This window comes from Anomaloglossus baeobatrachus, chromosome 9 (assembly GCF_048569485.1).
Source record: "Anomaloglossus baeobatrachus isolate aAnoBae1 chromosome 9, aAnoBae1.hap1, whole genome shotgun sequence".
NCBI lineage: Eukaryota > Metazoa > Chordata > Amphibia > Anura > Aromobatidae > Anomaloglossus > Anomaloglossus baeobatrachus.
In genome coordinates, this window is record NC_134361.1 from 221,172,836 (window position 1) to 221,196,587 (window position 23,752).

A 23,752-nucleotide genomic window follows, 5' to 3' on the forward strand; every position below is an offset into this window, starting at 1 on the left:
TTAGAACCCTGGGATCTGAACGGGGTGCTGATGGTTCTTCAGAAACCACCATTCGATCCAATAAGGGATATTTCTTTCTCACGCCTTTCGCAGAAAGTGATTTTCCTAGTAGCAGTCACTTCACTTCGGAGAGTGTCTGAGCTAGCAGCGTTGTCGTGCAAAGCCCCTTTCTTCGGCGCTCCATTGGGAGACCCAGACGATTGAGTGTATAGCTACTGCCTCCGGAGGCCACACAAAGCACTACACTAAAAAGTGCAAGGCCCCTCTCCTTCTGGCTATACACCCCCCGTGGGATCACGGGCTGCTTCAGTTTTATGCTTTGTGCGAAGGAGGTCAGACATCCACGCATTGCTCCACTGTTTAGTCAGCAGTAGCTGCTGACTATGTCGGATGGAAGAAAAGAGGGCCCATACTAAGGGCCCCCAGCATGCTCCCTTCTCACCCCACTTTTGTCGGCGGTGTTTGTTAAGGTTGAGGTACCCATTGCGGGTACGGAGGCTGGAGCCCACATGCTGTTTTCCTTCCCCATCCCCCTGAAGGGCTCTGGTGAAGTGGGATCTTACCGGCCTCCAGACTCTGAGGCCGGGCTCCATCCACAGACCCGGAGATCCTGCTGGATACGGAGCTGGGTACCATCAGGGACAAGGCCCTGCAACATTCAGGTACTCTGTGTCCCCGTACAGACAGGCACAGACACACTCCAGCGTTGCTGGGTGTTCTAGTGCGCCGGGGACAGTAGCGCTGCGCGCTTGGGTTATACTCACTGCAGCTTTTGCTGAGTGAGTTTATGTGTGGGGAACTACCGCGCCGGCCGCCATGGTGACTGCGGCGCGGCTGAGACTTGTGGTGCGCCGGGGACTTCGCGCCGACCGTGCTTTTACGACGGCAGCGCTTATTAATTTAGTCCCCGGCTTCTGCGGCCTAGCTACGCTTCGTTCCCGCCCCCAGCCCTGTCAGTCAGGGAAGGGGAGAGACGCTGTACAATAGTCAGCGCCGAGGGCTGGAGTCTTATTTACATACTCCAGCCCTCTCACTGGGCACAGTGGGACGCCAGTTCCCGCTCTTTGTCTGCAGCACGCCCACGGGCCGCCCCTCTTCACAGGACGCCGGCAGCCATTCCTGCACGCAGTCTGAGCTGGAGAACGGACATAGCCCTGGGAGACCCAGACAGGGGATTCTGGCGACCACACACCCGCTGTTTAGCGGGCGGTAAGCAGCACCTAAGTGCTGGCCCCACTAGTGCCACAGTGTTGTTTTGTGTACTTTTATCTGTACCTATATATATTGCACTGTACGGTCGCTTCTTGGCTTATACCCCTATATTGCTCTGAGGAGACAACAGCATGTCATCCGCAAAAAGCAAGGGTGCCAAGGCACGGGCTTCATGTGGGGCTGATCTACCGGCAGGTTCCACGGACCCCCATTGTGTGCAATGTTCGGTCCCTGTGCCACTTCGTCAGCCGGAGTCTATGCTAGTAGTGGCCCAGGCAGAGACGCCTGTGAACCCTGTCCCGGTGACGGGGACAGAGTTTGCAGTTTTTGCTGATAAGATGTCTGTGACTATGACAAAAATTCTGGAAACTTTATAGTCCAGGCCGGTCACTCAGACCATGGGTACTGCTGATTCTAGTCCCCCTCAGTTGGAACTAATCCGTGCTCCAAGGGGGTCCCAGACATCACAGGCTGAAGGCTCTGACTCGGACGACAGTCCCAGGCAGCCTAAGCGAGCTCGCTGGGAGAGACCCTCGGCGTCATCACGCTGGTCAGGGTCTCAGCGAGAGGATTCTCTGTATGATGAGACAGAGCTAGGTGATCAGGAGTCTAATCCTGAGACTGCTCTCAACCTGGATACCCCTGATGGTGACGCCATGGTGAATGATCTTATAGCGGCCATCAATAGACTGCTGGATATTTCTCCTCCAGCGGAGGAGGCAGCAGCACAGCAGGAGAAATTCCATTTCAGGTATCCCAAACGTAAATTGAGTACTTTCCTGGACCACGCTGACTTCAGAGAAGCAGTCCAGAAACACCATGCTTATCCTGATAAGCGTTTCTCCAAACGTCTTAAGGATACACGTTATCCCTTTCCTCCTGACGTGGTCAAACGCTGGACCCAGTGTCCAAAGGTGGACCCCCCAATCTCCAGGCTTGCGGCTAGATCCATAGTGGCAGTGGAAGATGGGGCTTCACTTAAAGATGCCAATGACAGACAGATGGACCTTTGGTTGAAATCTGTCTATGAAGCTATCGGCGCGTCGTTTGCTCCAGCATTCGCAGCCGTGTGGGCACTCCAAGCTATTTCAGCTGGTCTGGCGCAGGTGGACTCTGTCATACGTCCATCAGTGCCGCAAGTGGCGTCCTTGACATCGCAAATGTCTGCGTTTGCGACTTACGCTATCAATGCGGTCTTGGACTCTACCAGCCGTACGTCAATAGCGTCCGCCAACTCTGTGGTTTTACGCAGAGCCTTATGGTTAAAGGAATGGAAAGCGGATTCTGCTTCCAAAAAATGCTTAACCAGTTTGCCATTATCTCAAGACAGACTGTTTGGTGAGCAATTGGCAGAAATCATTAAACAGTCCAAGGGTAAGGACTCTTCCTTACCACAGCCCAGATCAAGCAAACCTCAACAGTGGAAAGGACAGTCGAGGTTTCGGTCCTTTCGAGGTTCGGGCAGGGCCCAATTCTCCTCGTCCAAAAGGACTCAGAAGGAGCAGAGGAGCTCAGATTCCTGGCGGACTCACTCACGCCCAAAGAAAGCAGCCGGAGGAACCACCTCCAAGCCGGCTGCCTCATGACTTTCGGCCTCCTCTCTCCGCATCCTCGGTCGGTGGCAGGCTCTCCCGCTTTTGCGGCATTTGGCTGCCACAGGTCAAAGACCGGTGGGTAACAGACATTTTGTCTCACGGGTACCGGATAGAGTTCAGTTCTCGTCCTCCGCCTCGGTTCTTCAGAACCTCCCCACATCCCGACCGAGCCGATGCTCTTCTGCAGGCGGTGTGCTCTCTAAGGGCAGAAGGAGTGGTGATCCCTGTTCCTCTTCAGGAACGAGGTCAAGGTTTTTACTCCAATCTGTTTGTGGTGCCAAAAAAGGACGGCTCTTTCCGTCCTGTTCTGGACCTAAAACTGCTCAACAAGCACGTGAAAACCAGGCGGTTCCGGATGGAATCTCTCCGCTCCGTCATTGCCTCAATGTCTCAAGGAGATTTCCTAGCATCAATAGACATCAAAGATGCTTATCTCCACGTGCCGATTGCTCCAGAGCACCAGCGTTTTCTACGCTTCGTTATAAGAGACGAACACCTTCAGTTCGTAGCCCTGCCGTTTGGTCTGGCGACAGCCCCACGGGTTTTCACCAAGGTCATGGCAGCAGTGGTAGCAGTCTTGCACTCTCAGGGACACTCGGTGATCCCTTACTTGGACGATCTACTTGTCAAGGCACCCTCTCAAGAGGCATGCCAACACAGCCTGAACGTTGCGCTGGAGACTCTCCAGACTTTCGGGTGGATCATCAACTTTTCAAAGTCAAATCTGTCACCGACCCAATCATTAACATACCTTGGCATGGAGTTTCATACTCTCTCAGCGATAGTGAAGCTTCCGATGGACAAGCAGCGTTCACTACAGACAGGGGTGCACTCTCTCCTTCAAGGCCAGTCGCACCCCTTAAGACGCCTCATGCACTTCCTGGGGAAGATGGTGGCAGCAATGGAGGCAGTCCCGTTGGCGCAGTTTCATCTGCGCCCACTTCAATGGGACATTCTCCGCCAATGGGACGGGAAGTCGACGTCCTTAGACAGGAAAGTCTCCCTTTCCCAGATGGCCAAGGACTCTCTTCAATGGTGGCTTCTTCCCACCTCATTATCACAGGGAAGGTCATTCCTACCCCCATCCTGGGCGGTGGTCACGACAGACGCGAGTCTGTCAGGGTGGGGAGCAGTTTTTCTCCACCACAGGGCTCAGGGTACGTGGACTCAGCAGGAGTCCACCCTTCAGATCAATGTTCTGGAAATCAGGGCAGTGTATCTTGCCCTACAAGCCTTCCAGCAGTGGCTGGAAGGAAAGCAGATCCGAATTCAGTCGGACAACTCCACAGCGGTGGCTTACATCAACCACCAAGGCGGGACACGCAGTCGGCAAGCCTTCCAGGAAGTCCGGCGGATTCTGATGTGGGTGGAAGCCACGGCCTCCACCATCTCCGCAGTTCACATCCCCGGAGTAGAAAACTGGGAAGCGGACTTCCTCAGTCGCCAGGGTATGGACGCAGGGGAATGGTCCCTTCATCCGGACGTGTTTCAGGAAATCTGTCGCCGCTGGGGAAGGCCGGACGTCGACCAAATGGCGTCCCGGCACAACAACAAGGTCCCAATTTTCATGGCACGGTCTCGCGATCACAGAGCTCTGGCGGCAGACGCCTTAGTGCAAGATTGGTCGCAGTTCCAGCTGCCCTATGTGTTTCCCCCTCTGGCACTCTTGCCCAGAGTGCTACGCAAGATCAGGTCCGAGTGCCGCCGCGTCCTGCTCGTCGCTCCAGACTGGCCGAGAAGGTCGTGGTATCCGGATCTGTGGCATCTCACGGTAGGCCAACCGTGGGCGCTACCAGACCGGCCAGACTTACTGTCACAAGGGCCATTTTTCCATCTGAATTCTACGGCCCTGAACCTGACTGTGTGGCCATTGAGTCCTGGGTACTAGCATCTTCAGGATTATCCCAAGGGGTAGTGGCCACCATGAGACAGGCTAGGAAGCCCACGTCTGCTAAGATCTACCACAGAACGTGGAAGATTTTCTTATCCTGGTGCTCGGCACAGGGAGTGTCCCCCTGGCCATTTGCATTGCCTACTTTTCTTTCCTTCCTGCAATCCGGTTTGGAAAAAGGCTTATCACTCGGCTCCCTTAAAGGGCAAGTCTCAGCGCTATCGGTATTTTTTCAAAAGCGTCTAGCGCGACTTCCTCAGGTACGCACGTTCCTGCAGGGGGTTTGTCACATCGTCCCTCCGTCCCGTTAGATCCATGGGATCTGAACAGGGTACTAGTCGCTCTCCAGAAGCCGCCCTTCGAGCCTCTGAAGGATGTTTCACTTTCTCGACTCTCACAGAAAGTGGCCTTTCTGGTAGCGGTCACGTCTCTTCGGAGGGTATCCGAGCTGGCGGTGCTGTCATCCAAAGCTCCCTTCCTGGTTTTTCACCAGGACAAGGTAGTGCTGCGCCCCGTTCAGGAGTTTCTCCCTAAGGTGGTATCCTCTTTTCATCTCAATCAGGATATCTCCTTACCTTCCTTTTGTCCTCATCCAGTTCATCGGTTTGAAAAGGATTTGCATTTGTTGGATCTCGTGAGAGCACTCAGAATCTACATTTCCCGCACGGCGCCCCTGCGCCGCTCGGATGCACTCTTTGTCCTTGTCGCTGGTAAGCGCAAAGGATCGCAGGCTTCCAAATCCACCCTGGCTCGATGGATCAAGGAACCAATTCTTGAAGCCTACCGTTCTGCTGGGCTGCCGGTTCCATCAGGGCTGAAAGCCCATTCTACCAGAGCCGTGGGTGCGTCCTGGGCACTACGACACCAGGCTACGGCTCAACAGGTGTGCCAGGCAGCTACCTGGTCGAGTCTGCACACTTTCACCAAACATTATCAGGTGCATACCTACGCTTCGGCGGACGCCAGCCTAGGTAGAAGAGTCCTGCAGGCGGCGGTTGCCTCCTCGTAGGGGAGAGCTGCCTTGCAGCTCAAACTTGAGGTATTACTTTACCCACCCAGGGACTGCTTTTGGACGTCCCAATCGTCTGGGTCTCCCAATGGAGCGCCGAAGAAGAAGGGAATTTTGTTACTTACCGTAAATTCCTTTTCTTCTAGCTCCAATTGGGAGACCCAGCACCCGCCCTGTTTCCTTCGGGATTTTTGGTTTTTTCGGGTACACATGTTGTTCATGTTGAACGGTTTCAGTTCTCCGATGTTCCTTCGGATTGAATTTGTTTAAACCAGTTATTGGCTTTCCTCCTTCTTGCTTTTGCACTAAAACTGAAGCAGCCCGTGATCCCACGGGGGGTGTATAGCCAGAAGGGGAGGGGCCTTGCACTTTTTAGTGTAGTGCTTTGTGTGGCCTCCGGAGGCAGTAGCTATACACCCAATCGTCTGGGTCTCCCAATTGGAGCTAGAAGAAAAGGAATTTACGGTAAGTAACAAAATTCCCTTCTTCCTGGTGTTCACCAGGACAAGGTGGTTCTGCGTCCGGTTCTGGAATTTCTCCCAAGGGTGGTACCCCCCTTTCATCTCAATCAGGATATCTCCTTACCCTCTTTTTGTCATCATCCAGTTCACCAATGTGAAAAGGATTTGCACTGGTTAGATCTGGTGAGAGCACTCAGGCTCTACATTTCTCGTACGGCGCCCCTGCGCCGCTCGGATGCACTCTTTGTCCTTGTCGCTGGCCAGCGTAAAGGGTCACAGGCTTCCAAATCAACCCTGGCCCGGTGGATCAAGGAACCAATTCTCGAAGCTTACCGTTCTGCGGGGCTTCCGGTTCCCTCAGGGCTCTAGGCCCATTCTACCAGAGCCGGGGGCGCGTCCTGGGCTTTGAGGCACCAGGCTACGGGTCAGCAGGTGTGTCAGGCGGCTACCTGGTCGAGCCTGCACACTTTCACGAAACACTATCAGGTGCATACCTATGCTTCGGCGGATGCCAGCCTAGGTAGACGAGTCCTTCAGGCGGCGGTTGCCCACCTGTAGGAAGAGGCCGTTTTACGGCTCTATTACGAGGTATTATTTTACCCACCCAGGGATTGCTTTTGGACATCCCAATTGTCTGGGTCTCCCAATAGAGCGACAAAGAAGAAGGGAATTTTGTTTACTTACCGTAAATTCCTTTTCTTCTAGCTCTAATTGGGAGACCCAGCACCCGCCCCTGTTTTTTTGTGTACACATGTTGTTCATGTTGTTTGGTTTCAGTTCTCCGATATTCCTTCGGATTGAATCTACTTTACACCAGTTTATAATCTTTTCCTCCTTCTTGCTTTTGCACCAAAACTGAGGAGCCCGTGGGAGCACGGGGGGTGTATAGGCAGAAGGGGAGGGGCTTAACACTTTTGAGTGTAATACTTTGTGCGGCCTCCGGAGGCATAGCCTATACACCCAATTGTCTGGGTCTCCCAATTAGAGCTAGAAGAAAAGGAATTTACGGTAAGTAAACAAAATTCCCTTCTTTGGGGGGTCATGGGTTTCATATCATAGCATTTCTGTATGCAAGGTGTGGATTCGTATTGAATTGATGATGCCCTACAACTTTGTAATTCACATTTTTTCTCTATTTCGTTCCGTTTTCGAGATAAAAATGCTACGCCCGTTGTTTTCCACCAGGTGGCGCTATAGGTGGCTTCATTGTGTAGCGCATGGCTACTTTACTATACCTAGACACCACTTCTATGCCTATAGCTGCCGCCGTTCTCAAGTTAATGGCGGTGGACAGGAGATGGGTGGACACGCTGTATATAGGTGCGGTGTATACAGGAGATGGGTGGCCACACTGTATATAGGTGCGGTGTATACAGGAGATGGGTGGACACACTGTATATAGGTGCGGTGTATAGAGGATATGGGTGGACACACTGTATATAGGTGCGGTGTATACAGGAGATGGGTGGACACGCTGTATATAGGTGCGGTGTATAGAGGATATGGGTGGACACACTGTATATAGGTGCGGTGTATACAGGAGATGGGTGGACACGCTGTATATAGGTGCGGTGTATACAGGAGATGGGTGGACACACTGTATATAGGTGCGGTGTATACAGGAGATGGGTGGACACACTGTATATAGGTGCGGTGTATACAGGAGATGGGTGGACACGCTGTGTATAGGTGCGGTGTATACAGGAGATGGGTGGACACACTGTATATAGGTGCGGTGTATACAGGAGATGGGTGGACACACTGTATATAGGTGCGGTGTATACAAGAGATGGGTGGACACACTGTATATAGGTGCGGTGTATACAGGAGATGGGTGGACACACTGTATATAGGTGCGGTGTATACAGGAGATGGGTGGATACACTGTATATAGGTGCGGTGTATACAGGAGATGGGTGGACACACTGTATATAGGTGCGGTGTATACAGGAGATGGGTGGACACACTGTATATAGGTGCGGTGTATACAGGAGATGGGTGGATGCACTGTATATAGGTGCGGTGTATACAGGAGATGGGTGGACACACTGTATATAGGTGCGGTGTATACAGGAGATGGGTGGACACGCTGTATATAGGTGCAGTGTATACAGGAGATGGGTGGACACGCTGTATATAGGTGCAGTGTATACAGGAGATGGGTGGACACACTGTATATAGGTGCGGTGTATACAGGAGATGGGTGGACACACTGTATATAGGTGCGGTGTATACAGGAGATGGGTGGACACACTGTATATAGGTGCGGTGTATACAGGAGATGGGTGGCCACACTGTGTATATAGGTGCGGTGTATACAGGAGATGGGTGGACACACTGTATATAGGTGCGGTGTATACAGGAGATGGGTGGACACACTGTATATAGGTGCGGTGTATACAGGAGATGGGTGGGCACACTGTATATAGGTGCGGTGTATACAGGAGATGGGTGGACACACTGTATATAGGTGCGGTGTATACAGGAGATGGGTGGACACGCTCTGTATAGGTGCGGTGTATACAGGAGATGGGTGGACACGCTGTATATAGGTGCGGTGTATACAGGAGATGGGTGGACACACTGTATATAGGTGCGGTGTATACAGGAGATGGGTGGACACGCTGTATATAGGTGCGGTGTATACAGGAGATGGGTGGCCACGCTGTATGAAGCTGGTGTTACATGATCGCAGGGCTGTGATGGTGACTGAGGCTCCTCTATGGCCCCTATGATCAGCACTGATCTATACATAGAGGACATGGAAGGCTTTGGTTATGACAGTTGTGTGTAATATGGCACTATCTTCTCTCGCAGGCTGACCAGTGCACCGGATTACAAGGTTTCCTCATTTTCCACAGCTTTGGAGGCGGCACAGGCTCAGGATTTGCATCTCTTCTGATGGAGAGACTCTCTATAGATTATGGCAAGAAGTCCAAGCTTGAGTTTGCAATCTACCCAGCACCGCAAGTGTCCACAGCAGTGGTGGAGCCATACAACTCCATACTGACCACACACACCACGCTGGAGCATTCAGATTGTGCCTTTATGGTGGACAATGAGGCCATTTATGATATTTGTCGCCGAAACTTGGACATTGAACGTCCAACATACACAAATCTCAACCGTCTCATTGGGCAGATCGTGTCGTCCATCACTGCCTCGCTGAGGTTTGATGGGGCTTTAAATGTTGATCTCACCGAATTTCAGACAAACCTGGTTCCATATCCACGTATCCATTTCCCGCTGGTCACGTACGCGCCTGTCATCTCTGCAGAGAAGGCCTACCACGAGCAGCTGTCCGTGGCCGAAATAACCAATGCCTGCTTTGAGCCTGCAAACCAGATGGTGAAGTGTGACCCCCGCCACGGCAAATACATGGCCTGCTGCATGTTATACAGGGGGGACGTGGTCCCCAAGGATGTCAACGCCGCCATCGCAACCATTAAGACAAAACGCACTATTCAGTTTGTAGACTGGTGCCCAACAGGATTCAAGGTTAGTATTAGAAACCCACCCACACCGGCCTAAATGGAAAGTGTCATTACCAGTGCCGAGAATATTAGCACAGAATTAGATTGGTGGAAAAACCCATATAATAAAGTGAAGCCTATAGAAAAGATATACCATCACATGACTAGTGGGGTGCAGATTGTGAGATTGAAGCGGATCCACTAATTTTCCTACACATTGACATTTTAGCCCCTTCAGTCTCAGGATTGTGGGGGGTCCTAGAAGTATAACCCTACTGATAATAAAGTGATGGCATGTCCGTGCCAAGGAAAGGTCATCAATATACCAAGTCTGAAGACTCCATTAGGCCCTGTGCGCACACTGCGTTTTTACCCGCTTTTTCTTTGTCGCTCCATTGGGAGACCCAGACAATTGGGTGTATAGCTACTGCCTCCGGATGCCACACAAAGTATTACACTTAAAAGTGTAAGGCCCCTCCCCTACTGCCTATACACCCCCCGTGGGATCACGGGTTCCTCAGTTTTCATGCTTTGTGCGAAGAAGGCTAACATCCACGCATAGCTCCACTGTTTAGTCAGCAGCAGCTGCTGACTTTGTCGGATGGAAGAAAAGAGGGCCCATACTAGGGCCCCCAGCATGCTCCCTTCTCACCCCACTTTTGTCGGAGGTGTTTGTTAAGGTTGAGGTACCCATTGCGGGTATGTAGGCTGGAGCCCACATGCTGCTTTCCTTCCCCATCCCCTTAGGGCTCTGGGTGAAGTGGGATCCTATCGGTCTTCAGGCACAGGAGACCGTGCTCCGTCCACAGCCCTGGGGATCTGCTGGACATGGAGCTGAGTATCGTCAGGGACAAGGCCCTGCTACATTAAGGTACTCTGTGTCCCCGTACAAATCGCGCACACACACACCAGCATTGCTGGGTGTGTTAGTGCGCCGGGGGCAGCAGCGCAGCGCGCTCGTGCTATACTCACTACAGCTTGCTGAGTGAGTTTATGTGTTAGGAACTACCGCGCCGACCGCTGATGGCGGTTTTTACAGCAGCGCTGCGACGCGGCTGGGACTTGTGGTGTGCCGGGGACTTCCGCGCTGGCCGCGCTTATACGGCGGCCGCGCTTATAAATCGAGTCCCCGGCTTTTGCGGCCTAGTTCCGTTTCGTTCCCGCCCCCAGGCCTGCCAGTCAGGGGAAGGGCGGGAAGCTGTGCTGAACTTCAGCGCCGAGGGTTGGAGTCTGCTTAGCATACTCCAACCCCCCTCACTGGGCACAGTGGGACGCCAGTTTCCCGCACTTTGTCTGGGGCACGCCCACGGCCCGCCCCTCTTCACAGGACGCTGGCAGCCATTCCTGTTTGCAGTCTCAGTGGAGAAGGGAGACAAGCTCTGGGAGACCAAGACACGAGATTCTGGCGACCACACACCCGCTTGGAGCGGGCGGTAAGCGGCACCTCGGGTGCTGACACCACTTGTGCCGAAGTGTTCATTTGTATATGCTTGTATTCTATACATTGCCCTGTACGGTCGCTATTCTTGGCTATATACCCTCCTAGATTGCTAGACAACATGTCGTCCGCAAAAGGCAAGGGGGCCAAGACACAGGCTTTCTATGCTACCTGTACCATATGTGCGGCTGTTCTACCGGCTGGTGCCACTGACCCCCATTGTGTGCAATGTTCGGCCCCTGTGGCACTTGCTCAGCCGGGGCCTCGGCTAGAGGTGGCCCAAGGAGAACCACCTGTGAACACTGTCCAGGTGACAGGGACGGAATTTGCAGTTTTTGCTGATAGATCGTCTGTGACTATGACTAAAATCCTTGAGACTTTGCAGTCCAGACCGGTACATCAGACCATGGGCACTGTTGATTCAATGCTCCCTGGCCCCCCTCATTTGGAACAAATCCGTGCTCCGGGGGGGTCCCATGCATCCCGGGGTGATGGCTCTGACACGGACGACAGTCCCAGACAGCCTAAGCGAGCTCGCTACGAGCGACCCTCGACTTCATCTCACTGGTCAGGGTCCCAGCAAGAGGACTCTCTATATGATGAGGCAGAGGTAGCTGATCAGGAGTCTGACCCTGAGACCGCTCTCAATCTGGATACACCTGATGGGGACGCAATAGTGAATGATCTCATAGCGTCCATCAATAAAATGTTGGATATTTCTCCCACAGCTCCTCCAGTGGAGGAGTCAGCTTCACAGCAGGAGAAATTCCATTTCAGGTATCCCAAGCGTAAATTGAGTACTTTTCTGGACCACTCTGACTTTAGAGAGTCAGTCCAGAAACACCACGCTTATCCGGATAAGCGTTTCTCCAAACGACTTAAGGATACACGTTATCCCTTTCCCCCTGAGGTGGTCAAGAGCTGTACCCAGTGTCCAAAGGTGGATCCCCCAATCTCCAGGCTTGCGGCTAGATCCATAGTGGCAGTGGAAGATGGGGCTTCACTTAAAGATGCCACTGACAGACAGATGGAACTCTGGTTGAAATCCATCTATGAAGCTATCGGCGCGTCGTTTGCTCCAGCATTCGCAGCCGTATGGGCACTCCAAGCTATTTCAGCTGGTTTGGCGCAGATTGACACTATCACACGTACATCTGGTCCGCAAGTAGCGTCCTTAACCTCCCAAATGTCTGCATTTGCGTCTTACGCTATTAATGCTGTCCTAGACTCTACGAGCCGTACGGCAGTGGCGTCCGCCAACTCCGTGGTTTTACGCAGAGCCTTGTGGTTAAGGGAATGGAAGGCAGATTCTGCTTCCAAGAAGTGCTTAACCAGTTTGCCATTTTCTGGTGACAGACTGTTTGGTGAAAGATTGGATGAAATCATTAAACAGTCCAAGGGTAAGGACTCATCCTTACCTCAGCCCAGACCAAATAAACCCCAACAGAGAAAGGGACAGTCGAGGTTCCGGTCCTTTCGAGGCTCGGGCAGGTCCCAATTCTCCTCGTCCAAAAGGACTCAAAAGGATCAGAGGAGCTCAGATTCTTAGCGGGCTCAGTCACGCCCAAAAAAGACAGCCGGAAGACCCGCTACCAAAGCGGCTTCCTCATGACTTCCGGCCTCCTCCCTCCGCATCCTCGGTCGGTGGCAGGCTCTCCCGCTTTGGCGACATTTGGCTGCCACATGTCAAAGACCGTTGGGTGAGAGACATTCTGTCTCACGGGTACAGGATAGAGTTCAGTTCTCGTCCTCCAACTCGATTCTTCAGAACTTCTCCACCTCCCGGCCGAGTCGATGCTCTTCTGCAGGCGGTGTGCTCTTTAAAGGCAGAAGGAGTGGTGATCCCTGTTCCTCTTCAGGAACAAGGTCACGGCTTTTACTCCAATTTGTTTGTGGTACCAAAAAAGGACGGGTCTTTCCGTCCTGTTCTGGACCTAAAACTGCTCAACAAGCATGTGAAAACCAGGCGGTTCCGGATGGAATCCCTCCGCTCCGTCATCGCCTCAATGTCTCAAGGAGATTTCCTAGCATCAATAGACATCAAAGATGCTTATCTCCACGTGCCGATTGCTCCAGAGCACCAGCGTTTTCTACGCTTCGTTATAGGAGACGAACACCTTCAGTTCGTAGCCCTGCCTTTCGGTCTGGCGACAGCCCCAAGGGTCTTCACCAAAGTCATGGCAGCAGTAGTAGCAGTCCTGCACTCTCAGGGTCACTCTGTGATCCCTTACTTGGACGATCTACTTGTCAAGGCACCCTCTCAAGAGGCATGCCAACACAGCCTGAACGTTGCGCTGGAGACTCTCCAGAGTTTCGGGTGGATCATTAACTTTTCAAAGTCAAATCTCACCCCGACCCAATCGATAACATACCTTGGCATGGAGTTTCATACTCTCTCAGCGATAGTGATGCTTCCGCTGGACAAACAGCGTTCACTACAGACAGGGGTGCAATCTCTCCTTCAGGGCCAGTCGCACCCCTTGAGACGCCTCATGCACTTCTTGGGGAAGATGGTAGCAGCAATGGAGGCAGTCCCTTTCGCGCAGTTTCATCTGCATCCACTACAATGGGACATTCTCCGCCAATGGGACGGGAAGTCGACGTCCCTAGACAGGAACGTCTCCCTTTCTCAGGCGACCAAGGATTCTCTTCATTGGTGGCTTCTTCCCACCTCATTGTCAATAGGAAAGTCTTTCCTACCCCCATCTTGGGCGGTGGTCACAACGGACGCGAGTCTATCAGGGTGGGGAGCAGTTTTTCTCCACCACAGGGCTCAAGGTACGTGGACTCAGCAAGAGTCCACCCTTCAGATCAATGTTCTGGAAATCAGAGCAGTGTACCTTGCCCTACAAGCCTTCCAGCAGTGGCTGGAAGGCAAGCAGATCCGAATTCAGTCGGACAACTCCACAGCGGTGGCATACATCAACCACCAAGGAGGGACACGCAGTCGGCAAGCCTTCCAGGAAGTCCGGCGGATTCTGACGTGGGTGGAAGACACGGCATCCACCATATCCGCAGTTCACATCCCGGGCGTAGAAAACTGGGAAGCAGACTTCCTCAGTCGCCAGGGTATGGACGCAGGGGAATGGTCTCTTCACCCGGACGTGTTTCAGGAAATTTGTCGCCGCTGGGGAATGCCGGACGTCGACCTAATGGCGTCCCGGCACAACAACAAGGTCCCGGCCTTCATGGCACAGTCTCACGATCTCAGAGCTCTGGCGGCGGACGCCTTAGTTCAAGATTGGTCGCAGTTCCGGCTACCTTATGTGTTCCCACCTCTGCCACTGTTGCCCAGAGTGCTACGCAAGATCAGGTCCGACTGCCGCCGCGCCATCCTCGTCGCTCCAGACTGGCCAAGGAGATCGTGGTTCCTGGATCTGTGGCATCTCACGGTAGGACAACCGTGGGCACTACCAGACCGGCCAGACTTGCTGTCTCAAGGGCCGTTTTTCCATCAGAATTCTGCGGCCCTGAGCCTGACTGTGTGGCCATTGAGTCCTGGATCCTAGCGTCTTCAGGATTATCTCAAGAGGTCATTGCCACCATGAGACAGGCTAGAAACCTAACCTCTGCCAAGATCTACCACAGGACGTGGAAGATATTCTTATCTTGGTGCTCTGCTCAGGAAGTTTCTCCCTGGCCATTTGCTTGCCTACTTTTCTTTCCTTCCTGCAATCCGGGTTGGAAAAAGGTTTGTCGCTCGGCTCCCTTGAGGGACAAGTCTCTGCGCTATCTGTATTTTTTCAGAAGCGCATAGCACGACTTCCTCAGGTACGCACGTTCCTGCAAGGGGTTTGTCATATCGTCCCTCCTTACAAGCGGCCGTTAGAGCCCTGGGATCTGAACAAGGTTCTAATTGCTCTTCAGAAGCCGCCTTTCGAGCCTATGAGGGATGTTTCCCTGTCTCGCCTTTCTCAGAAAGTGGCTTTTCTAGTAGCGGTCACGTCTCTTCGGAGAGTGTCCGAGCTAGCAGCGCTGTCATGCAAATCTCCCTTCCTGGTATTTCACCAGGATAAGGTGGTGCTGCGCCCGATTCCGGAGTTTCTCCCTAAAGTGGTATCCCTTTTCATCTCAATCAGGATATCTCCTTACCTTCTTTGTGTCCTCGTCCAGTTCATCAATGTGAAAAGGATTTGCATATGTTGGATCTGGTGAGAGCACTCAGAATCTACATTTCCCGCACGGCTCCTCTGCGCCGCTCGGATGCACTCTTTGTCCTTGTCGCTGGCCAGCGTAAAGGGTCGCAAGCTTCCAAATCCACCCTGGCTCGGTGGATCAAGGAACCAATTCTTGAAGCCTACCGTTCTGCGGGGCTTCCGGTTCCCTCAGGGCTAAGAGCCCATTCTACCAGAGCCGTGGGTGCGTCCTGGGCATTACGGCACCAGGCTACGGCTCAGCAGGTGTGTCAGGCGGCTACCTGGTCAAGTCTGCACACTTTTACCAAGCATTATCAGATGCATACCTATGCTTCGGCGGACGCCAGCCTAGGTAGACAAGTCCTTCAGGCGGCGATTGCCCACCTGTAGAAAAGGGTCGTTTTTACGGCCCTATCATGAGGTATTATTTTACCCACCCAGGGACTGCTTTTGGACATCCCAATTGTCTGGGTCTCCCAATAGAGCGACAAAGAAGAAGGGAATTTTGTTTACTTACCGTAAATTCCTTTTCTTCTAGCTCTAATTGGGAGACCCAGCACCCGCCCCTGTTTTTTTGTATACACATGTTGTTCAGGTTGAATGGTTTCAGTTCTCCGATATTCCTTCGGATTGAATTTACTTAAACCAGTTTATTGGCTTTCCTCCTTCTTGCTTTTGCACTAAAACTGAGGAACCCGTGATCCCACGGGGGGTGTATAGGCAGTAGGGGAGGGGCCTTACACTTTTAAGTGTAATACTTTGTGTGGCCTCCGGAGGCAGTAGCTATACACCCAATTGTCTGGGTCTCCCAATTAGAGCTAGAAGAAAAGGAATTTACGGTAAGTAACAAAATTCCCTTCTTTTGTGCGTTTTTGCTGCAGAAATTTGAGAAAATGGTTGTGCCTTTCTGCAGACATTCCCCAGCAAAACCTATGGGGAAAAAAAATAGCTGTGCGCACACTGCGTTTTTTCTTAAGAAAATCTACCGAAATAATTTTCTTAAGAAAAAGAATGAGCAGTCACTTCTTTTCTGCAGGTAGCTGCGTTATTCACTCCATTGACTGCAATGTAATCATGAAATAGCGCAGGAATAGCGCAGGTAGCAAATCATGTGCGTTTCATTGCGTTTTCCTGCGTTATTCCCGCGTTTCACGTTTTTCGGGACATAGTGTACATCACTGCCCTGTGTTTTGCAAGGACGTGATGTGACTAGAAGAGGAAGAGGAAGTTCCTCCATTTCTTTGTCGCTCTATTGGGAGACCCAGACAATTGGGTGTATAGGCTATGCCTCCGGAGGCCGCACAAAGTATTACACTCAAAAGTGTTAAGCCCCTCCCCTTCTGCCTATACACCCCCCGTGCTCCCACGGGCTCCTCAGTTTTATTGCTTTGTGCGAAGGAGGCAGACCTGCACACATAGCTCCACAGATTGGTCAGCAGCAGCTGCTGACCAGGTCGGATGGAAGAAAAGTGGGCCCATATAGGGCCCCCAGCATGCTCCCTTCTCACCCCACTCTTGTCGGCGGTGTTGTTAAGGTTGAGGTATCCATTGCGGGTACGGAGGCTGGAGCCCACATGCTGTTTTCCTTCCCCATCCCCCTCAGGGCTCTGGGCGAAGTGGGATCTTATCGGTCTCCAGGCACTGAGACCGTGCTTCATCCACAACTCCTGTGGAGCCTGCTGGATAGGAGCCGGGTACCGTTCAGGGACATGGCCCTGCTACTTGAAGGTACTCTGTATCCCTGTGGGGACCGCGCACGGCAACACCTCAGCTTTGCTGGGTGTGCTAGTGCACCGGGGACCGCGGCGCTGACCGGGTTAAACTGTGCCATTACACACTCAGCGTCGCTGAGTGTGTTTATATGTAGGGGCTACCGCGCTAACCGCCGCTGCCATGGGAAACTGCGGCGCGGCTGGGACTTGTAGTTCGCCGGGGACTTCGGCGCCGGCCGCGCTTTTACGGCGGCCACGCTTATACTCGAGTCCCCGGCTTTCTTGCGGCCTAGTTTCTTTTTCTCCCGCCCCCAGCCCTGACAGGCAGGGGAAGGGCGGGACGCTGCACGGAACGAGCAGCACTGAGGGCTGGAGTATGATTTCCATTCTCCACCCCCCTCACTGTGCACAGTGTGAGCACCAGTTCCCTCACTTTCTCGGCCACGCCCACGGCTCCCTCCTCTCGTCAGGACGCCGCAGCCATTCCTGTCAGCTCCTCCGACGCTGCAGAGGGGGACAAACCCTGGGAGACCCAGACACGGTCTCTGGTGGCCTCACAACCGCTTTAGGCGGGTGGTAAGCAGCACCTGTGGTGCTAGCCCCATGGTGCTGTAGTGTATTGATACATTATTTGTTTATAGTATACTTTTTCACTGTATGAGCACAGTTCATTCTGGCTATATACCCTATTGTGTTACTCAGGGAAAACAATAGCATGGCGCCCACAAAGGCAGGGGTGCCAAAACACAGGCTTATTATGCTGCCTGCGCCGCTTGTACGACCCAGCTGCCGGCAGGTCCCACTGACCCTCATTGTGTGCAATGTTCGGCCCCTGTGGCACTTCTTCAGCCAGAGCCTCTGCTAAGAGGGGCCCAGGGGGAGCCACCTGCTGACACTGTCCAGGTGACGGGGACTGAGTTTGCAAAACTCTCTGAGACTATGGCTAAGATACTAGAAGCCTTGCAGTCCAGGCCGGTATCTCAGCAAAGGGACTCTGTTGAATCATTGTTCCCTGGCCCCCCTCAGTTGGACCAACAATGTCCTCCCGGGGTATCTCATACATCCCAGGCTGAGGGTTCTGACTTAGACCCCAGTCCCAGACCGACTAAGCGGGCTCGCTTAGAATTTCCCTCGACATCATATTGTTCAGGGTCTCAGCGGGGGGAATCTCTGGTTGATGATGCGGAGACAACTGATCAGGATTCTGATCCTGAGGGCGCTCTCAATCTTAATACTCCAGACGGGGACGCCATAGTGAACGATCTTATTGCTTCCATCAATCAAATGCTGGATATTTCTCCCTCAACTCCTCCGGCGGAGGAGTCAGCTTCTCAGCAGGAGAAATTCCGTTTCAGGTTCCCCAAGCGTACACCGAGTATGTTTCTAGACCACTCTGATTTCAGAGAGGCAGTCCAGAATCACCATGCTTGTCCAGATAAGCGTTTTTTCTAAGCGCCTTAAGGATACACGTTATCCTTTTCCCCCTGACGTGGTTAAAGGTTGGACTCAGTGTCCCAAGGTGGATCCTCCAATCTCCAGACTGGCGGCTAGATCCATACTTGCAGTGGAAGATGGGGCCTCGCTCAAAGATGCCACTGACAGGCAGATGGAGCTCTGGTTGAAATCCATCTATGAAGCTATCGGAGCTTCTTTTGCCCCAGCATTCGCAGCCGTATGGGCGCTACAAGCTATCTCAGCAGGTCAAGCGCAAATTGAAGCAGCCACATGCACGTCCGCGCCACAAGTGGCATCCATTACCACCCAGACCTCGGCATTTGCGTCTTACGCTATTAATGCTGTCCTGGACTCTGCGAGCCGTACGGCGGTTGCGGCCGCCAATTCGGTGGTACTCCGCAGGGCCTTGTGGCTACGGGAATGGAAGGCAGATTCTGCTTCCAAAAAGCGCTTAACCAGTTTGCCAATTTCTGGCGACAGGCTGTTTGGCGAGCGTTTGGATGAAATCATCAAACAATCCAAGGGAAAGGATACATCCTTACCCCAGCCCAAACAGAACATACCCCAACAGAGGAGGGGGCAGTCGAGGTTTCGGTCCTTTCGGGGCGAGGGCAGGTCCCAATGCTCCTCGTCCAAAAGGTCTCAGAAAGAACAAAGGAACTCTGATGCATGGCGGTCTAAGTCACGTCCTAAAAAGACCACCGGAGGCGCCGCTAACAAAGCGGCTTCCTCTTGACTTTCGACCTCCTCTAGTAGCATCCTCGGTCGGTGGCAGGCTTTCCCGCTTTTGCGACACCTGGCTGCCACAAATAAAAGACCGCTGGGTGAGAGACATTCTGTCTCACGGTTACAAGATAGAGTTCACCTCTCGTCCCCCGACTCGATTCTTCAGGCATCCCCGCCTCCCGAGCGAGCCGAGGCTCTTCTGCAGGCGCTGCGCGCTCTGAAGGTAGAAGGAGTGGTGATCCCTGTTCCTCTCCAGCAACAGAGCCACGGTTTTTACTCCAACTTGTTTGTAGTCCCAAAGAAGGACGGGTCTTTCCGCCCGGTCCTGGACCTGAAACTGCTCAACGAACACGTAAAAGCCAGACGGTTCAGGATGGAATCCCTCCGCTCCGTCATCGCTTCAATGTCCCAAGGAGATTTCCTTGCATCGATCGATATCAAAGATGCTTATCTCCACGTACCGATTGCTCCAGAACACCAGCGCTTCTTGCGCTTCGCCATAGGAAACGAACAACTGCAATTCGTGGCACTGCCGTTCGGCCTGGCAACAGCCCCACGGGTTTTTACCAAGGTTATGGCTACTGTAGTAGCGCTCCTACACTCGCAGGGTTACTCGGTGATCCCGTACTTGGACGATCTGTTGATCAAGGCACCTCTCAAGAGGCATGCCAACGCAGCCTCGACGCTGCCCTGGAGACTCTCCAGGGTTTCGGGTGGATCATCAATTTTCCAAGGTCAAATCTGACACCGGCCCAATCACTGACGTATCTTGGCATGGAGTTTCATACCCTCTCAGCGATAGTGAAGCTTCCGCTGATCAAGCAGCAGTCACTACAGAAAGGGGTACAATCTCTCCTTCAAGGCCAGTCACACCCCTTGAGGCGCTTCATGCACTTCCTGGGGAAGATGGTGGCAGCAATGGAGGCAGTCCCTTTCGCGCAGTTTCACCTGCGTCCCCTTCAATGGGACATCCTACGCAAATGGGACAGGTAGTCGACGTCCCTCGACAGGACCGTCTCCCTCTCTCAGGCGACCAAAGCTTCCCTTCGGTGGTGGCTTCTTCCCACTTCATTATCGAAGGGGAAATCCTTCCTACCCCCATCCTGGGAAGTAGTCACGACGGACGCGAGTCTGTCAGGGTGAGGAGCGGTTTTTCTCCACCACAGGGCTCAGGGTACGTGGACCCAGCAAGAGTCCTCGCTTCAGATCAATGTTCTGGAAATACGGGCAGTGTATCTTGCCCTGAAAGCGTTCCAGCAGTGGCTGGAAGGCAAGCAGATCCGAATTCAGTCGGACAATTCCACAGCGGTGGCATACATCAACCACCAAGGCGGCACACGCAGCCGGCAAGCCTTCCAGGAAGTCCGGCGGATTTTGATGTGGGTGGAAGCCACGGCCTCCACCATATCCGCAGTTCACATCCCAGGCGTGGAAAACTGGGAAGCAGATTATCTCAGTCGCCAGGGCATGGACGCAGGGGAATGGTCCCTTCACCCGGACGTGTTTCAGGAGATCTGTTGCCGCTGGGGGGTGCCGGACGTCGACCTCATGGCGTCCCGGCACAACAACAAGGTACCAATGTTCATGGCACGGTCTCAAGATCCCAGAGCTATGGCGGCAGACGCCTTAGTTCAGGATTGGTCGCAGTTTCAGCTCACTTATGTGTTTCCTCCGCTGGCACTGTTGCCCAGAGTGTTACGCAAGATCAGGGCCGACTGCCGCCGCGCCATCCTCGTCGCTCCAGACTGGCCGAGGAGGTCGTGGTACCCGGATCTGTGGCATCTCACGGTCGGCCAACCGTGGGCACTACCAGACCGAACAGACTTGCTATCTCAAGGGCCGTTTTTCCATCTGAATTCTGCGGCCCTCAACCTGACTGTGTGGCCATTGAGTCCTGGATCCTAGCGTCTCCAGGGTTATCTCAAGACGTCATTGCCACTATGAGACAGGCTAGGAAACCAACGTCCGCCAAGATCTATCACATGACGTGGAAAATTTTTCTGTCATGGTGCTCTGCTCAGGGTTTTTCTCCCTGGCCATTTGCATTACCTACTTTTCTGTCCTTCCTTCAATCTGGACTGGAAAAGGGTTTGTCGCTCGGCTCCCTTAAGGGACAAGTCTCAGCGCTCTCTGTGTTTTTCCAGAAGCGCCTAGCCAGACTTCCACAGGTACGCACGTTCCTGCAGGGGGTTTGCCACATAGTTCCACCTTACAAGCGGCCGTTAGAACCCTGGGATCTAAACAGGGTGCTGATGGCTCTTCAGAAACCACCATTCGAGCCAATGAGAGATATTTCCCTCTCACGACTTTCGCAGAAAGTGGTCTTCCTAGTAGCAGTCACTTCACTTCGGAGAGTGTCTGAGCTAGCAGCGTTGTCGTGCCAAGCCCCTTTCCTGGTGTTTCACCAGGACAAGGTGGTTCTACGTCCGGTTCCGGAATTTCTCCCTAAGGTGGTATCCCCCTTTCATCTCAATCAGGATATTTCCTTACCTTCTTTTTATCCTCATCCAGTTCACCAATGTGAAAAGGATTTGCACTTGTTAGATCTGGTGAGAGCACTCAGACTCTACATTTCTCGTACGGCGCCCCTGCGCCGCTCGGATGCACTCTTTGTCCTTGTCGCTGGCCAGCGTAAAGGGTCACAGGCTTCCAAATCAACCCTGGCTCGGTGGATCAAGGAGCCAATTATCGAAGCTTACCGTTCGGCTGGGCTTCCGGTTCCCTCAGGGCTGAAGGCCCATTCTACCAGAGCCGTGGGCGCGTCCTGGGCTTTGAGGCACCAGGCTACGGCTCAGCAGGTGTGTCAGGCGGCTACCTGGTCGAGCCTGCACACTTTCACGAAGCACTATCAGGTGCATACCTATGCTTCGGCGGATGCCAGCCTAGGTAGACGAGTCCTTCAGGCGGCGGTTGCCCACCTGTAGGAAAGGGCCGTTTTACGGCTCTCTTACGAGGTATTATTTTACCCACCCAGGGACTGCTTTTGGACGTCCCAATTGTCTGGGTCTCCCAATAGAGCGACAAAGAAGAAGGGAATTTTGTTTACTTACCGTAAATTCCTTTTCTTCTAGCTCTAATTGGGAGACCCAGCACCCGCCCCTGTTTTTTTGTGTACACATGTTGTTCATGTTGAATGGTTTCAGTTCTCCGATATTCTTTCGGATTGAAGTTACTTTAAACCAGTTTTTAATTCTTTTTCCTCCTTCTTGCTTTTGCACCAAAACTGAGGAGCCCGTGGGAGCACGGGGGGTGTATAGGCAGAAGGGGAGGGGCTTAACACTTTTGAGTGTAATACTTTGTGCGGCCTCCGGAGGCATAGCCTATACAACCCAATTGTCTGGGTCTCCCAATTAGAGCTAGAAGAAAAGGAATTTACGGTAAGTAAACAAAATTCCCTTCTTTCAGTGGTGTAGGAAGTATACATATATAATGCACAGACACATAGAAATCCAATGTACATATTAAAAAAAAAAGCGTGTGCTCCGCCGTATTTTTACCGTCCAGCCGGGTAAGCACACAGCGGCGGCCCGATATTCTCAGGCTGGGGAGGGCGAGGGCCAGGGTAAATATCAGGTAAAAGCAAAGCACTTTTTGCTTGGTTACTCGATATTTATCTTGGTTACCAGCATACACCGCTCAGCGCTGGCTCCCTGCACACGTAACCAGTGTAAATATCGGGTAACTAACCAAAGCGCATTGATTAGTAACCCGATGTGTATCCTGGTTACGGGTGCAGGGAGCCAGAGAGCGCATGCGCACGAAATCCTAAGGATCACGCTGCTTAAAAAACGTTACATGCTGCGTTGCTCCCGCCCGGCGGTCAGTCAAAAAACGACTGACCGTGACGCAGCGGATGCAACGCAGCATCATCAGTCACAATCTGTCGCTAATAGAAGTCTATGGGGAAAAACTGGATTCCTGCAAAATACTTTGCAGGATACTGTAATTCCTCAAGGCGATGGATTGTGACTGAAGCAAAACAACGGAAGTGTGAACTTAGCCTAAATGAATGAAGAATCAGCCAAATGGGAGTTGGGAGTCTCCTTACGCTGCATAGAAGCCGGCTGTCAGAGCTTACCGCTTATTACCTCTCCCCTCAGGTCGGAATCAACTACCAGCCCCCAACAGTGGTGCCCGGGGGAGACCTGGCCAAAGTGCAGCGCGCTGTGTGCATGCTGAGCAACACTACGGCCATCGCAGAGGCCTGGGCCCGGCTGGACCACAAGTTCGATCTGATGTACGCCAAGCGAGCCTTCGTGCACTGGTACGTGGGAGAGGGAATGGAGGAAGGAGAGTTCTCCGAGGCCCGAGAAGATCTGGCCGCGCTGGAAAAGGACTACGAAGAAGTGGGAATAGACTCTGTAGACGAGGAGGCTGAAGAGGGAGAGGAGTACTGAGGAAGGAGCAGCCGATGGGATAGGAGAGGTATTAGTGGTTATTAGCAGGTATTAGTGGTTATTAGCAGTTATTAGTGGTTATTAGCAGTTATTAGTGGTTATTAGCAGTTATTAGTGGTTATTAGCAGTTATTAGTGGTTATTAGCAGTTATTAGGGGTTATTAGCAGTTATTAGGGGTTATTAGCAGTTATTAGGGGTTATTAGCAGTTATTAGGGGTTATTAGCAGTTATTAGTGGTTATTAGCA

At 52.7% G+C, this 23,752-nt stretch overlaps 1 protein-coding gene across 1 annotated transcript in view; it reads left to right on the forward strand.

Moving 5' to 3' along the window:
- The window catches only part of LOC142251615 (tubulin alpha-3 chain-like), a 63,124-nt gene extending 39,527 nt beyond the window's left edge, over positions 1-23,597 (forward strand). Inside the window, exons 4-5 of the mRNA XM_075324584.1 lie at positions 8,986-9,666; positions 23,209-23,597. Coding sequence (XP_075180699.1) covers positions 8,986-9,666; positions 23,209-23,505 — 978 coding nt within the window. The 3' untranslated portion in view covers positions 23,506-23,597. The remainder of the gene's footprint in view (positions 1-8,985; positions 9,667-23,208) is intronic.
- The last annotated feature ends 155 nt before the right edge of the window (positions 23,598-23,752 follow it).